Here is a 16,970-nt window from a genome sequence, read left to right on the forward strand (position 1 = left end):
GTAGAATAGAGGAGACAGAAGAACAAGCACACGGGATGAGAAGGAGATTTGCCCCAACGGCACTTCAAGAGCTAATTACTGATTTATGTTTATGATTATGCAGCTAATGCAACAACGCACAGTTATAACAGAGGTTAAGTTAAATGTGTGGCCATCCGTGTACACTCTGCCCTCCAGAGTCACCCTCCTCTTCCCTCTGCCATCTCCAGCCTCCACAGCCTGTCACATATCAACCTGAAGTGCTTGGTGCTCTTTGTACTTGTTACTGAGTTAGGAGGAGTTGAGGCTGGCTAATCGGCTTCATTTGAATGAGTTGAGTGGAGTTGGTTGAGCTGTTAGCGTTGTCATGCTGACTTGTCCAGACGAGGCAGACACAGCAACACACTGTGACAAAGACTTGATGGAAAGCGCCGTACAGACGGAACAGAACAGATGAAAAGCTGATGGTTTGTGTGATAAGAGATCTGAGGCCAGAGCACTACTCAGATGGACTGATGTCTGATCTCCACTGAGGGTTTTAAGAGGGAACAGGGACGTAATGGAGGACTGAAAGGGTCCTACTCTCAGCATGTCACCAATAAGAAGGCAAAGACAACCTCCCATAGAGGATAAACAGTAGGAATCAGTAGGCTTCAGCTCTGGCACCGGGCTAATGGTGCACACATACACACACAGTGTATAACACTTACATCCAGCCAGGAGGTATTGGTAATATTGCACCAGGTCAGAGGCCAGCACCAGAGGGTGGTTGGAGAGAAAGGGAGGCTGCAGCTCATTCCACAGTGGAGTCCTGTAACAACAAAACACAACAAACACACAGTCAATTACAGAGATCTCAGGATCTCTCCCAAATGGCACCCTATTCCCAATGTAGTGCACTACTGTATAAATCACATACAGTAATATATTGTGCAGTTATACAGTAATGTACATAAATCTTCATAACACGAACCACAGCTTAGCAGAGGGGGGGAAAACAGAGGTTCTGTGTGTGTGTGTGTGTGTGTGTGTGTGTGTGTGTGTGTGTGTGTGTGTGTGTGAGGTGTGTGTGTGTGAGGAAGGGTCAGTTACCTAGCCAGGCTCCAGCAGGCCCGTGGACATGTGTTGAGCTCCAGGGGTGTGTCATCGCTGATCTTCTGGGCTGTGCTGATTGGCCGAGGCTCCAGGACATGCTCCACTAGGGTGCCATAGCAACTGAGGATGTAGAGGGACTCCACCACTGACCGGCTGGACTGGTCTGAGGAACAGTAGAGATCAACAGGTCAACGTTACAAAGTAAGAGGAGCGTGGTGTTGTGACATTGCTAAGTGTTTTGTCTACTTCGCCCAGCATCTCCCTGAGTGGGTTTGTACTTCCTTGACCTTAATGTTGGGTCTACACAGGGGGCTTAGAAAGGTCAATGCACAGATCCAAGTCAAATGGTATTTGCGATTCTCACACCGATTTTAAACTTCTACATTTTGCCAAATGAAAACGAAATGAAAGTGTTTTAACGTGATGGTGGTTTTGGGGGTAACAGCTAAGATACTAATGCACTAGTGGGATATGTAATGATAAACATAATGCTACAAAGCCAAAGCGACCCCTCCTCACCTTTCTCTCTCTTCATGTTGGGGTTGGTCATGTACCAGGAGCGTGAGGCAGCAAAGACAGCAGCCACACAGAACTCTCCTCCACTGGACTTACTGGGGGAGATCTGGGGGGGAGGCTTGGCTTTGCTGCAGGAGAAAGAGCGAGAGAGAGGGGGGGTGAGTGGGTAGCAGAACACAGCCGAAGGGACACAGGGTTCTCCTCTTGGAGAAAATAAAGGCTGGCGGTTTGAGTTGTTAGATCAACTAAAGCTGTAGTTAAAGAATGAGAGAATGATACCAATCTGGTTTGAGATATTAAAGTTCAAACACTGTCACATCTGTGAACAAAGAACAAGCCAAGCTTTTAATACAATTACATTTCATGCGATTTAACAAAATAAAGAGATGAGCATGACTTAAAATGAAGTGCATTGGTAGCAAAAAAAAAAATAGAAGACAAATCTTTTTTGCCCTGAATTGTCTCCAATTTCACTGTGCCGGTGATTGGACAAATGATTTATGTACTGGTCTCTACTATTCAGCCAATTAAAAACAGCATTAGACATAATACAGGATATTTCCTCCCTCATCCAACACAGGGTTCCTGCAGTCGGAACGGGATAACGTGTGTCTCTGTGTCTGTTCCCATGCCAGTAGATCAGCTCTGTTGTTGATGACGCCCTTCCTTTTGTCATGAAGCATGTCATGTACACTGAAACCACCACAGGCTGGCCTGACCATTGACTGTACTGAGGACTGGGTTTGTCCACACGCCGGAAAACACACACATGAATAGAACTGAGTTCCAGTGGATGCCATAATGGTTATCACTTGAACATGAGTCTCGAATGCTGCTAGACTTCCAGCTGCTTCCCCGTCTCACTTTGAGTTAGCCGTTTGAGAGAATTTACTGGGAGTTAGTGGATTATTCAGACATGTCAGGACCGTTTGGATGAAAGCGAACACAGGAAAGGTTCAGTATGGTGACAGTGCTGCATATGCTAGTGAAGGGAGAACAGTAGCGGAGTGGCCTGGTATTATTGTCCAGCCCTATAACCAAGGTGGACAGTAAAACCCCCGGTTTTCACTCACTCACACACACACTCCAAGATTTTGGAACATGAAAATTCTCTATAATTTTATTTATTTTATCTTTATTTTACTAGGCAAGTCAGTTAAGAACAAATTCTTATTTTCAATGACGGCCTAGGAACAGTGGGTTAACTGCCTGTTCAGGGGCAGAACGACAGATTTGTACCTTGTCAGCTTGGGGATTTGAACTTGCAACCTTCCGGTTACTAGTCCAACGCTCTAACCACTAGGCTACCCTGCCGCCCCAAATGTAATATTCAACAATTCACTTCTGATCAATTCCTCAAACATTTTCCATACTATCTACCCCAAAGTGGTTCTGTTGAATCCAGTGTGAAGGCATACTGTCCAGTACTGGAACTATCCTTGGTCTCACAGCCTCTAACTGACACAGCCTGACACACTAACACAGCCTGACACACTAATAGGTGTTGAATGACCTGTTGTGGGCCTCAACTCTCCCTACTCTTCCCTTATAACTGTCAGCAGCTGGTAAATGACTCACAGGACGAGGGGAGATGTTGATGTCTTAGTTTAGCCGACACTGTGTGATGGGTGTTTCTGGGTAGAACAGGGGGAAGGCCTCAGTGGCTGTGTATTTATTAGTGTTGGATAAAGGGGGAGGCTGAATAACCAAATATCTACAGTAAGCCGTGCTAGCTGATGAGAGAGATAGGAACATGTCAGGATATTGCCTTGGCTAACTCTACGGCCCTCTCGCTCCTCCTCGGGATCTGTCCGTCCGTCCGTCCGTCCGTGTGTCCAGGAGATAGAGCCATGAAAACATCAGAGCCTCGGCCGGACGTCCAGGGGTCAGCCAATACAGCACACTGCTTCCTTCTCACTCCGCATTCCCTCTCTCCCTCTCCCTTTTCTCTTCCAGTCACACTCTCTACGTTTTCTCATTCAGTCACTCTCTCTCTACGTTTTCTCTTCCAGTTACACTCTCTACGTTTTCTCATTCAGTCACTCTCTCTACGTTTTCTCATTCAGTCACTCTCTACGTTTTCTCATTGTCACACTCTCTACGTTTTCTCATTCAGTCACTCTCTCTCTACGTTTTCTCTTCCAGTTACACTCTCTACGTTTTCTCTTCCAGTCACACTCTACGTTTTCTCATTCAGTCACTCTCTCTCTACGTTTTCTCTTCCAGTTACACTCTCTACGTTTTCTCATTCAGTCACTCTCTCTACGTTTTCTCATTCAGTCACTCTCTACGTTTTCTCATTCAGTCACACTCTCTACGTTTTCTCATTCAGTCACTCTCTCTCTACGTTTTCTCTTCCAGTTACACTCTCTACGTTTTCTCATTCAGTCACTCTCTCTCTACGTTTTCTCATTCAGTCCCTCTCTCTACGTTTTCTCTTCCAGTTACACTCTCTACGTTTTCTCATTCAGTCACTCTCTCTACGTTTTCTCTTCCAGTTACACTCTCTACGTTTTCTCATTCAGTCACTCTCTCTACGTTTTCTCATTCAGTCACTCTCTACGTACTCTCATTCAGTCACTCTCTCTACGTTTTCTCATTCAGTCACTCTCTACGTACTCTCATTCAGTCACTCTCTCTACGTTTTCTCATTCAGTCACTCTCTCTGTTTTCTCATTCAGTCACTCTCTCTCTACGTTTTCTCATTCAGTCACTCTCTCTCTACGTTTTCTCATTCAGTCACTCTCTCTACGTTTTCTCATTCAGTCACTCTCTACGTTTTCTCATTCAGTCACTCTTTCTACGTTTTCCCATTCAGTCACTCTCTCTACGTTTTCTCATTCAGTCACTCTCTCTACGTTTTCTCATTCAGTCACTCTCTCTACGTTTTCTCATTCAGTCACTCTCTCTACTTTCTCATTCAGTCACTCTCTCTACATTTTCTCATTCAGTCACTCTCTCTACGTTTTCTCATTCAGTCACTCTCTCCACGTTTTCCCATTCAGTCACTCTCTCTACGTTTTCTCATTCAGTCACTCTACATTTTCTCATTCAGTCACTACATTTTCTCATTCAGTCACTCTCTCGTTTTCTCATTCAGTCACTCACTACGTTTTCTCATTCAGTCACTCTCTCTCTACATTTTATCATTCAGTCACTCTACGTTTTCTCATTGTCACTCTCTCTACGTTTTCTCATTCAGTCCCTCTCTCTACGTTTTCTCATTCAGTCACTCTCTCTACGTTTTCTCATTCAGTCCCTCTCTCTACGTTTTCTCATTCAGTCACTCTCTCCACGTTTTCTCATTCAGTCCCTCTCTCTACGTTTTCTCATTCAGTCACTCTCTCTACGTTTTCTCATTCAGTCACTCTCTCTACGTTTTCTCATTCAGTCCCTCTCTCTACGTTTTCTCATTGTCACTCTCTCTACGTTTTCTCATTCAGTCACTCTCTCATTCACAGTTTTCGTTTCATTCAGTCACTCTTCTACGTTTTCTCATTCAGTCACTCTCTCAGTCACGTTTTCTCATTCAGTCACTCTACATTTTCTCATTCAGTCACTACATTTTCTCATTCAGTCACTCTCTCGTTTTCTCATTCAGTCACTCACTACGTTTTCTCATTCAGTCACTCTCTCTCTACATTTTATCATTCAGTCACTCTACGTTTTCTCATTGTCACTCTCTCTACGTTTTCTCATTCAGTCCCTCTCTCTACGTTTTCTCATTCAGTCACTCTCTCTACGTTTTCTCATTCAGTCCCTCTCTCTACGTTCTCTCATTCCGTCACTCTCTGTTTATCAACCTCTCTAATGCAACATCTGCATATCAAAGTATGACTAATATGGTGAAAATGGGAAACAACAAATCCTGTTCCACGCTCTGGATCTCTCTTTAACAGAATCAATGATATGGGAGCTGGTGAATGGTTTGGGGAGGGAGGCAAAGAGGGTTGGGGTATGTGTTAGTCATAACAGAACACGTAACCTCACCCACCATGATTAGTGTAGGGGTGCGCGTGCGTCTGACAGCTAGCGGTGAGCGACATGGAGTCTGTAGGGCTCTTCTTTAGTGAGGTTTACTACCATCTCTCCAACGTTCTGCTTCCTCTCTCACGTACTGGAAAAAAATGGAAAGCCTCAAAGCTTGTGGTCAACCAGTTTCAATATCCTCAGGAAACACAAATCCTATTCCAGGGTGGCTTGACTTTGGTTTTGGGGTGAAATCTTATGCTGACGCATTTGCCACACGGAGCTGTGTGTAGTGTGAAGAAAGGTATTTTCTAGCCCCGCTATTCACCGTTGCCTTTGGGCAGAGGCAGGCTTGAGTAATACTTCAACAAATAGCATTGTTTAAAAAGTACATGTTTTCATGAATTGAGGGGAAAGGCCCAATGACAAATTAAATATTATAGAAATGTGGCTAAGAAGAGAAGGCGGCTGCAAGGAACTATGCTGCAGGGCTGGCCTGGGTACTAACACACACGTTCCCTCCTGGGTTACCACCGTCTGCCTAAGGGAGTGGGATCACAGCTTGGTTCTCTGAGTAGAAATGGCCGCAAAAGTTTATTCATCTGCGTTTCAAATCATTATTTTCCACTCGGTCTCACTTGAAGTGGCTTGAAAGTGTTGAGGTTTTGACAGACAGACAGACAGACAGACAGACAGACAGACAGACAGACAGACAGACAGACAGACAGACAGACAGAGGACAGAGTCCTCTGGACTCCATGTGGTACAGAGGAACCGGTCAGGAAAGAGGAACAAAATGAAAAATATAACCCAGTATCAATAAACTATGAAAAATAAATATACCGAGTGGGACGGGGAGAGGGGGGCGATGGATGTCACTAAATCGAAGCCAAATCCCCTTTTCTCTCCTTCTCTCTCCCCACAAAATGTTTTTTTGTGCTATTAGGAAGAGACTTCATTTTCTCTGCAACTTTAATTCACTGAAGAGACTACTCGCATGTCATTTCCACTTTTAATTTAACAAATGAGGACTCTTGACTGAGCTAATAGCTTTTCCTCAGGGGCATAATTCAATCTGCGACATCCACCATCAAAGTTGTTTGGCATTACAGGGCTGAGGCGAACATGAGGCGCCATCAAGGGGTCGGGAGGGGGGCAGGGCGAGAGCAGCAGCTGACAGCCTCCATTTATTTTCAGGGCCCTCTCCGTAAACAAATCCGATAGAGCCGCGCGTCCAGCGACTAAGAGCAGGGGGGGCTGTAGGGCAGAGCAGACCAGTGGTTGCATCCAAAATGGCACCATATTCCCTATATACAATTTTACCAGGGCCCATAGGGTACTGGTCAAAAGTAGGGCACTACATAGGGAATCATTTGGGAAACACGCAGTGTAACGCTAAACGGGGGTGAGAGGAGCGGACGCAAAGCCCATGTTTAATATGTATCAGTGGCTGGGCATAGAGAGAGAGAGAGACAGAGAGACAGAGAGAGAGAGAGAGAGAGAGAGAGACAGAGAGAGAGAGAGAGAGAGAGAGAGAGAGAGAGAGAGAGAGACACAGAGAGAGACAGAGAGAGACAGAGAGAGACAGACAGAGAGACAGAGAGAGACAGAGAGAGAGAGACAGAGAGAGACAGAGAGAGAGAGACAGAGAGAGACAGAGAGAGAGACAGAGAGAGAGAGACAGAGAGAGAGAGACAGAGAGAGAGAGAGAGAGAGACAGAGAGAGACAGAGAGAGACAGAGAGAGACAGAGAGACACAGAGAGACAGAGAGAGAGAGAGACAGAGAGAGACAGAGAGAGACAGAGAGAGAGAGACAGAGAGAGAGAGACAGAGAGAGAGAGACAGAGAGAGAGAGACAGAGAGAGAGAGAGAGAGAGAGAGAGAGAGACAGAGAGAGAGAGAGAGTGTGCTTTGGCCAGCCATGTGGAGGACATATCCTTCAAAGTCACATTTATTATTGTAAAGCAGCCTTCCAAAACAAAGGTGGCCTTGGGGCAGGAGGCTGGAGCTACAGACAGAAGGCCGTAATGATGAGGCCATTTGGAAGTTTTAGCATCTCAGGGAAGGAATTAGAGGCTGTGTCCCCTATGTGCCCTGGTCAATAGAGTGCACATATGTAGAGAATAGGGTGTCACTTGGGATGCACACAGAATCAGAGACTTCAACCCCCTTTCCTCGCTCTATGTCTAATGTTCCTCCTCATCATACTAATACTGAGAGAGGGATTTATTGTGGAATGGTTGTATCCCCTGCCGGCCTGCCACACCCCAGAACAGCCCTAGATGGAGGTTCCATGTGGTGTTAGCACTGAGGCTATATTTAACAGCTAGTCTAGTGTGATCTCATGTAATTGGACAACGGTGGTCAGAGAGGTTACTCGCCACACTCGTCCATCCTGAGCTGTTAAAAAAAGGAGGGATACAGAGAAGGAGAATGAGGGATCATTAGGGTTCAGAGAAGAGGCAGACGTGCTACTGTATGTGTCATTGGGTGTGTCCTCACCCTATTCCCTATATACACACAGACACATACACACACACACTCTTTTTGACACGTGTAATGCCCTACATTCTAGGGGATAGGGTGAGAGGAAAAGAGGTTCAGGTCCTCATGTCAACATCCTCTATAGCCCGTCCAAACACTACACTTACTGTTTATAAAACACATTGGAATGATAAAGTTTGACAAATGATCTGTTATGCCCTCAGTTCGGGGACAAATGCCATTACAGAAACAATACTGCTTTAACTAGCTCGCTTGAGTTGGAGCCAAAGGCAGGCAGTTACTGTCACTGTGGGGGGGGTTCATCATGCTAACAAATGCTAATGATGTACCTTTGAAAAGCATACCACTCTGAAATCACTAAGAGCCTAACTGGGAGGGAGGGAGGGAGGGAGGGAGGGGAAAAAAGCTTCAATTAAAAAGGTATGAGTGGCCACAACAACTGAGGAAAGCCAAGACTTGGGGAAGGTCCACATGCTACTCATTTCCTAAAGTGAATGGAGGGAGTCGGCAGTCACGGAGGAACGAGAGAGGGTTGAGAGAGTGATTCGTCGTTGTCGGAGGAAAAGTTCACTGCACCGCCATTGAGCCCAGCCAATCAATCATTCGTCCATAAGTGACTCTGTCATAATGTTTTTTTTTTTTTAAAGCTTGTAAGCATCTGATTTCACAAGACAGCGTTGACAGAGAGAGTTTCTGCCCTCCTGAGTATTAGAGCTACATTGTTAGAAAACTCACGGCTAACTTAGAGAATTGAATGTTCTCTGTCGTTCGCAGTAGATTTAGGCCCAAACTGAGCGGCGTGGACACAAAAACGTCATATTAAACATATAGGCCTGCATGCGGCTGTGTAATTTACCTTGAGGAAGATTGGCTATGACAAAATGCTGTATCAAATGTAATATCTTTCATCACAACTGAGGTAAATTAGATTAATTTGAAACAGAATGAAGCATGAATAGTGAAATGTCTGTACGTACAAAATAACACTGCTTTTTCATGACTATACAATCCACCTCTTATTGCAAAATGTTCCAGGATCAAGGAAATGATTATAAGCCTATAACAAATCAACAGACATATTGCAAGTCGACAACAATGCTTTACTCTAAGTTCACACATAAGCACTACGTTGTTTTCCCAGAAAGGAAGGCAAATCCCTCATTACATGACACTTATGACATTAACCAATTACATCATATAATTGATGTAAAGAGAAAATGCGCCAAATAGACGGATGGCTAAAGCCACATTAGGCCTGTTCACAACGGACAGGCTGTGTGCAATTTAGGACTCACACATGCACACACACATCCGATTGTTTAACAATATTGCCAAGAAATAACAAAGGGCGATAAAACCACAAATAGGAACAACATGAGATCAACACAAAGGCATTATTCTTAAATAAACCGTGTCTGTGGTTTAATGTGAACAGCAAAAAAAGAGAATGAGTGTGTGAGAAATAAATAAACAGCAAGAGAGTGAGCGAGACATGGAGGTAGGGAGACAGGGAGGTAGGGAGACAGGGAGGTAGGGAGACAGGGAGGTAGGGAGACAGGGAGGGAGGGAGACAGGGAGGTAGGGAGACAGGGAGGTAGGGAGACAGGGAGGTAGGGAGACAGGGAGGGAGGGAGACAGGGAGGGGTAGGGAGACAGGGAGGTAGGGAGACAGGGAGGGAGGGAGACAGGGAGGGAGGGAGACAGGGAGGGAGGGAGACAGGGAGGTAGGGAGACAGGGAGGTAGGGAGACAGGGAGACAGGGAGGTAGGGAGACAGGGAGGTAGGGAGACAGGGAGGTAGGGAGACAGGGAGGTAGGGAGACAGGGAGGGAGGGAGACAGGGAGGGAGGGAGACAGGGAGGTAGGGAGACAGGGAGGGAGGGAGACAGGGAGGGAGGGAGACAGGGAGGGAGGGAGACAGGGAGGTAGGGAGACAGGGAGGTAGGGAGACAGGGAGGGAGGGAGACAGGGGAGACAGGGAGGGAGGGAGACAGGGGAGGGAGGTAGGGAGACAGGGAGGTAGGGAGACAGGGAGGTAGGGAGACAGGGAGGTAGGGAGACAGGGAGGGAGGGAGACAGGGAGGGAGGGAGACAGGGAGGTAGGGAGACAGGGAGGGAGGGAGACAGGGAGGGAGGGAGACAGGGAGGTAGGGAGACAGGGAGGTAGGGAGACAGGGAGGGAGGGAGACAGGGAGGTAGGGAGACAGGAGGTAGGGAGACAGGGAGGTAGGGAGACAGGGAGGAGGGAGACAGGGAGGTAGGGAGACAGGGAGGTAGGGAGACAGGGAGGTAGGGAGGTAGGGAGACAGGGAGGTAGGGAGACAGGGAGGTAGGGAGACAGGGAGGTAGGGAGACAGGGAGGTAGGGAGACAGGGAGACAGGGAGGTAGGGAGACAGGGAGACAGGGAGGTAGGGAGACAGGGAGGGAGGGAGACAGGGAGGTAGGGAGACAGGGAGGTAGGGAGACAGGGAGGTAGGGAGACAGGGAGGTAGGGAGACAGGGAGGTAGGGAGACAGGGAGGGAGGGAGACAGGGAGGTAGGGAGACAGGGAGGTAGGGAGACAGGGAGGTAGGGAGACAGGGAGGTAGGGAGACAGGGAGGGAGGGAGACAGGGAGGTAGGGAGACAGGGAGGGAGGGAGACAGGGAGGAGGGAGACAGGGAGGTAGGGAGACAGGGAGACAGGGAGGTAGGGAGACAGGGAGACAGGGAGGTAGGGAGACAGGGAGACAGGGAGGTAGGGAGACAGGGAGGGAGGGAGACAGGGAGGTAGGGAGGTAGGGAGACAGGGAGGTAGGGAGACAGGGAGACAGGGAGGTAGGGAGACAGGGAGACAGGGAGGTAGGGAGACAGGGAGGTAGGGAGACAGGGAGGTAGGGAGACAGGGAGGTAGGGAGACAGGGAGGGAGGGAGACAGGGAGGTAGGGAGACAGGGAGGGAGGGAGACAGGGAGGAGGGAGACAGGGAGGTAGGGAGACAGGGAGGTAGGGAGACAGGGAGGTAGGGAGACAGGGAGGGAGGGAGACAGGGAGGTAGGGAGACAGGGAGGGAGGGAGACAGGGAGGTAGGGAGACAGGGAGGTAGGGAGACAGGGAGGTAGGGAGACAGGGAGGTAGGGAGACAGGGAGGTAGGGAGACAGGGAGGTAGGGAGACAGGGAGGGAGGGAGACAGGGAGGTAGGGAGACAGGAGACAGGGAGGTAGGGAGACAGGGAGGTAGGGAGACAGGGAGGTAGGGAGACAGGGAGGTAGGGAGACAGGGAGGTAGGGAGACAGGGAGGTAGGGAGACAGGGAGGTAGGGAGACAGGGAGGTAGGGAGACAGGGAGGGAGGAGACAGGGAGGGAGGGAGGGAGACAGGGAGGGAGGAGCAAGGAGGAGGGAGACAGGGAGGTAGGGAGACAGGGAGGTAGGGAGACAGGGAGGGAGGAGACAGGGAGGGAGGGAGACATGGAGGTAGGGAGACAGGGAGGTAGGGAGACAGGGAGGGAGGGAGCAGGGAGGTAGGGAGGGAGACATGGAGGAAGGAGACAGGGAGGTAGGGAGGTAGGGGAGGGAGGTAGGGAGGGAAGGAGACATGGAGGAAGGGAGACAGGGAGGTAGGGAGACAGGGAGGTAGGGAGACAGGGAGGGAGGGAGACAGGGAGGGAGGTAGGGAGGAGGGAGACATGGAGGAAGGGAGACAGGGAGGTAGGGAGACAGGGAGGAGGTAGAGGAGGGAGGGAGACAGGGAGGGAGGAGCGAGGGAGGGAGACAGGGAGGTAGAGAGACAGGGAGGTGGTAGCGGGAGACAGGGAGGGAGACAGGGAGGGAGACAGGGAGGGAGGTAGAGAGGGAGGGAGACAGGGAGGGAGGTAGCGAGGAGGGAGACGGGGAGGTAGAGAGACAGGGAGGAGGGTGGTAGCGACGGAGACAGGGAGGGAGACAGGGGGAGGGAGACAGGGGGAGACAGGGAGGGAGACAGGGAGGAGGGAGACAGGGAGGGAGACAGGGAGGGAGACAGGGGAGCAGACAGGGAGGGAGACAGGAGGTAGGAGACAGGGAGGTAGGGAGACAGGAGCGAGACAGGGAGGAGGGAGACAGGGAGACAGGAGACAGGGAGACAGGGAGACAGGGAGGAGACAGGGAGGTAGGGAGACAGGGAGGGAGGAGACAGGAGGAGACAGGCAGGGAGGGAGCGAGACAGGGAGACAGGGAGGAGGGAGACAGGGAGCGAGACAGGGAGGGAGACAGGGAGGGAGACAGGAGAGAGACAGGAGGAGGGAGACAGGGAGGAGACAGGGAGCGAGACAGGAGCGAGACAGGGAGGGAGACAGGGGGAGGGAGACAGGGGAGGGAGACAGGGAGGGAGACAGGGAGCGAGACAGGGAGGGAGACAGGGAGCGAGACAGGGAGGGAGACAGGGAGGGAGACAGGGAGGGAGCGAGGGAGGAGAGGGAGGTAGGGAGACAGGGAGGGAGCGAGGGAGACAGGGAGACAGGGAGGGAGCGAGGGAGGAGGGAGACAGGAGGAGCGAGACAGGGAGCGAGCGAGACAGGGAGGAGGGAGACAGGGAGGTAGGGAGACAGGGAGGTAGGGAGACAGGGAGGGAGGGAGACAGGGAGGTAGGGAGACAGGGAGGTAGGGAGACAGGGAGGTAGGGAGACAGGGAGGTAGGGAGACAGGGAGGGAGGGAGACAGGGAGGTAGGGAGACAGGGAGGGAGGGGAGACAGGGAGGTAGGGAGACAGGGAGACAGGGAGGTAGGGAGACAGGGAGGAGACAGGGAGGTAGGGAGGTAGGGAGACAGGGAGGTAGGGAGACAGGGAGACAGGGAGGTAGGGAGACAGGGAGGTAGGGAGACAGGGAGACAGGGAGGTAGGGAGACAGGGAGGTAGGGAGACAGGGAGGTAGGGAGACAGGGAGGGAGGGAGACAGGGAGGGAGGGAGACAGGGAGGTAGGGAGGGAGGGAGGGAGACAGGGAGGTAGGGAGACAGGGAGGTAGGGAGACAGGGAGGTAGGGAGACAGGGAGGGAGGGAGACAGGGAGGTAGGGAGACAGGGAGGTAGGGAGACAGGGAGGTAGGGAGACAGGGAGGTAGGGAGACAGGGAGGTAGGGAGGGAGGGAGGGAGACAGGAGGTAGGGAGACAGGGAGACAGGGAGACAGGGAGGTAGGGAGACAGGGAGGTAGGGAGACAGGGAGGTAGGGAGACAGGGAGGTAGGGAGACAGGGAGGTAGGGAGACAGGGAGGTAGGGAGACAGGGAGGGAGGGAGACAGGGAGGGAGGTAGCGAGGGAGGGAGACATGGAGGAAGGAGACAGGGAGGTAGGGAGACAGGGAGGGAGGTAGAGAGGGAGGGAGACAGGGAGGGAGGTAGCGAGGAGGGAGACAGGGAGGTAGAGAGACAGGGAGGGTGGAGACAGCGACGGAGACAGGGAGGAGACAGGAGGGAGACAGGGAGGAGACAGGGAGGGAGACAGGGAGGGAGACAGGAGCGAGACACAGGGAGCGAGACAGGGAGCGAGACAGGGAGCGAGACAGGGAGCGAGACAGGGAGACAGGGAGCGAGACAGGGAGACAGGGAGCGAGACAGGAGCGAGACAGGAGCGAGACAGGGAGCGAGACAGGCAGGGGAGGAGCGAGACAGGGAGACAGGGAGCGAGACAGGAGCGAGACAGGAGCGAGACAGGAGCGAGACAGGAGCGAGACAGGGAGCGAGACAGGGAGCGAGACAGGAGCGAGACAGGGAGGAGACAGGGAGGGAGACAGGGAGGGAGCGAGGGAGCGAGCGAGACAGGGAGGGAGCGAGGGAGCGAGCGAGACAGGGAGGGAGCGAGGAGCGAGCGAGACAGGGAGGGAGCGAGGGAGCGAGCGAGACAGGGAGGGAGGGAGCGAGCGAGACAGGGAGGGAGGAGCGAGCGAGACAGGAGGGAGGGAGCGAGACAGGGAGGGAGCGAGACAGGGAGGGAGGGAGGGAGCGAGCGAGAGGGAGGGAGGGAGCGAGCGAGCGAGACAGGGAGGGAGGGAGCGAGCGAGCGAGACAGGGAGGGAGGGAGCGAGCGAGACAGGGAGGGAGGGAGCGAGCGAGCGAGACAGGGAGGGAGGGAGCGAGACAGGGAGGGAGGGAGCGAGACAGGGAGGGAGGGAGCGAGCGAGCGAGACAGGGAGGGAGGGAGCGAGCGAGACAGGGAGGGAGGGAGCGAGCAGGGAGCGAGACAGGGAGGGAGGGAGCGAGCGAGACAGGGAGGGAGCGAGCGAGCGAGCGAGCGAGACAGGGAGCGAGCGAGACAGGGAGGGCGCGAGACAGGGAGGGCGCGAGACAGGGAGGGCGCGAGACAGGGAGGGCACGAGCGAGCCAGAGGGAAGGGTTGAGACAGAGAGAGGGTCGAGCCAGAGGGAGGGGTCGAGCCAGAGGGAGGGGTCGAGCCAGAGGGAGGGGTCGAGACAGAGGGAGGGGTCGAGACAGAGGGAGGGGTCGAGACAGAGGGAGGGGTCGAGACAGAGGGAGGGGTCGAGACAGAAGGAGCGAGCGAGACAGAGGGAGGGAGCAAGTGAGAGGGAGTGAGGGAGGGAGGGAGCAAGCGAGAGGGAGTGAGGGAGGGAGCCAGAGAGAGGGAGAGGGAGGGAGCCAGAGAGAGGGAGAGAGGGAGGGAGCCAGAGAGAGGGAGAGTGCCAGAGAGAGGGAGGGAGCCAGAGAGAGGGAGAGTGCCAGAGAGAGGGAGAGTGCCAGAGAGAGGGAGGGAGCCAGAGAGAGGGAGGGAGCCAGAGACAGGGAAAGAGCCAGAGAGAGGGAGAGAGCCAGAGAGAGGGAGAGAGCCAGAGAGAGGGAGGGAGCCAGAGAGAGAGCCAGAGAGAGAGAGAGAGCCAGAGAGAGGGAGGGAGCCAGAGAGAGGGAGGGGAGCCAGAGAGAGGGAGGGAGCCAGAGAGAGAGCCAGAGAGAGGGAGGGAGCCAGAGAGAGGGAGGGGAGCCAGAGAGAGGGAGGGGAGCCAGAGAGAGGGAGGGGAGCCAGAGAGAGGGAGGGGAGCCAGAGAGGGGAGCCAGAGAGGGAGGGGAGCCAGAGAGGGGAGCCAGAGAGAGAGGGGAGCCAGAGAGAGAGAGAGAGAGAGAGAGAAGAGAGAAGAGAGAGAGAGAGAGAGAGAGAGAGAGAGCCAGAGAGGGGGAGAGAGAGAGGGAGAAAGGGAGAGAGGGAGGGAAACGAGCGAGCGAATCCTGACCTATTCACCGGACGTGCTACCTGTCCCAGACCTGCTGTTTTCAACTCTCTAGAGACAGCAGTGGTAGAGATACTCTTAATGATCGGCTATGAAAAGCCAACTGACATTTACTCCTGAGGTGCTGACTTGCTGCACCCTCGACAACTACTGTGATTATTATTATTTGACCATGCTGGTCATTTATGAACATTTGAACATCTTGGCCATGTTCTGTTATAATCTCCACCGGCACAGCCAGAAGAGGACTGGCCACCTCTCATAGTCTGGTTCCTCTCTAGGTTTATTCCTAGGTTTTGGCCTTTCTAGGGAGTTTTACCTAGCCACCGTGCTTCTACACCTGCATTGCTTGCTGTTTGGGGTTTTAGGCTGGGTTTCTGTACAGCACTTTCAGATATCAGCTGATGTACGAAGGGCTATATAAATACATTTGATTTGAGGGAGAGAGAGAGTAGGAGCGAGCGAGACAGACAGACAGAGGGAGCGAGAGAGAGAGGGAGCGATCGAGCGAGACAGAGTGAGCTCGGTCACCGTCATGAAGAAGTGGTGGGTTTAAATAGACCACAAGGAGCCAGACAAGAAGGTTCCAGTGATGTTACAACATACTTCTGGGTTTGTGAGTTTACCCCTCCATAAAAAGTGATCCAGAAATCAAAACAGTATCCCAATTCCATAGACAGCTTGTGTGGAATTAAATTGTTGTTTGGTGTGAATCTTGACGTCAGATGTATACGATCTTGTGATCACTCAAATCCACTTCAAGGAAAGAAAACACTTTGCAGAACTAAAAATGGGGGGAAGGAGTGTCAAAAAAAGAGAAGAACTTCCATGGTGTTTTCCTCAGGGATGACGACGTGACAGAACGTGTTGATACAGAATACACTCATTATACTCAGACAGAATGAAAAGATGGGACGTCGCTGACTGCGTCCCAAATGGCACCTCATTGTCTATTAAGTGCAATTCTTCTGATCAGGGCCCATGTGGCCAGAAGTAGTGCACTAAATAAAGAATAGGGTGCCATTTGATGTTGTCTTGAGCCAGGACAGAGCAACAACAGAGCATGCTGGTAGGTAGGTAGTGAGGAGGGAAACTCACCATGGAGTTTTAATGGCAAAACATCCTGCCCCAAAGAGGTAAGGTCTTCATGGGGGAGGGAGAGACACACAAAGAAGAGATAGATGGAAAAACCATTATTAGCCAGTCAGACACTTTTCAACTTACATTTTTGACCTGTCTGTTTAAGCGTACAAGACACATAAAGCAGGAAGCAAACTGTCCGTGTTAGAATTGATCTGAAACCTGGGACCTGCCTCAACAACTCAGACCATTGTGTAAAGTGCAGTACCATACGTATGTGTGTGTGCTTGTCTCAGTGTGTGTTGTACCATACGTTTGGCAGAGGAAGCGTACTAGCATACTTTTCCTTTTAGCTATTAATCAACTTTTTTTCTTCTCTTTCTTTTAAGGAAAGAGTATGAATAAGTAATACAAAGTACTGACGATAAATCATGGTATGCTGTTCAGACATTGGAACAAGGCATTTCAATTTTTATATATATCTTAACCCTTTACACTCGCGGGAATTGGCCTATATGGACACGGCTAAATTGAAATGTTTCTTCCAGAAGAAATATGAAAAGCATATGCATAAGCATGGTAGCAATTTAAAGGTAAGAGTTTAAAGATGATGGGAAAATTATTAGACCAAAGTTG

General features: G+C 51.4%; 1 protein-coding gene across 4 annotated transcripts in view; it reads right to left on the reverse strand.

Moving 5' to 3' along the window:
* Nucleotides 1-16,970, reverse strand: part of LOC112267028 (BCAS3 microtubule associated cell migration factor) — a 354,308-nt gene that overhangs the window by 225,234 nt on the left and 112,104 nt on the right. For 3 of the 4 annotated variants that reach the window (XM_042297357.1, XM_042297358.1, XM_042297360.1), the window contains exons 17-20: nt 16,353-16,397; nt 1,594-1,718; nt 1,072-1,237; nt 690-790 (exon numbers count right to left, since the gene is read on the reverse strand). In XM_042297357.1, the coding sequence (XP_042153291.1) occupies nt 690-790; nt 1,072-1,237; nt 1,594-1,718; nt 16,353-16,397 (437 nt within the window). The remainder of the gene's footprint in view (nt 1-689; nt 791-1,071; nt 1,238-1,593; nt 1,719-16,352; nt 16,398-16,970) is intronic. The other variant, XM_042297359.1, reaches the window with a different exon arrangement.

This window comes from Oncorhynchus tshawytscha, linkage group LG14, assembly GCF_018296145.1.
Source record: "Oncorhynchus tshawytscha isolate Ot180627B linkage group LG14, Otsh_v2.0, whole genome shotgun sequence".
NCBI lineage: Eukaryota > Metazoa > Chordata > Actinopteri > Salmoniformes > Salmonidae > Oncorhynchus > Oncorhynchus tshawytscha.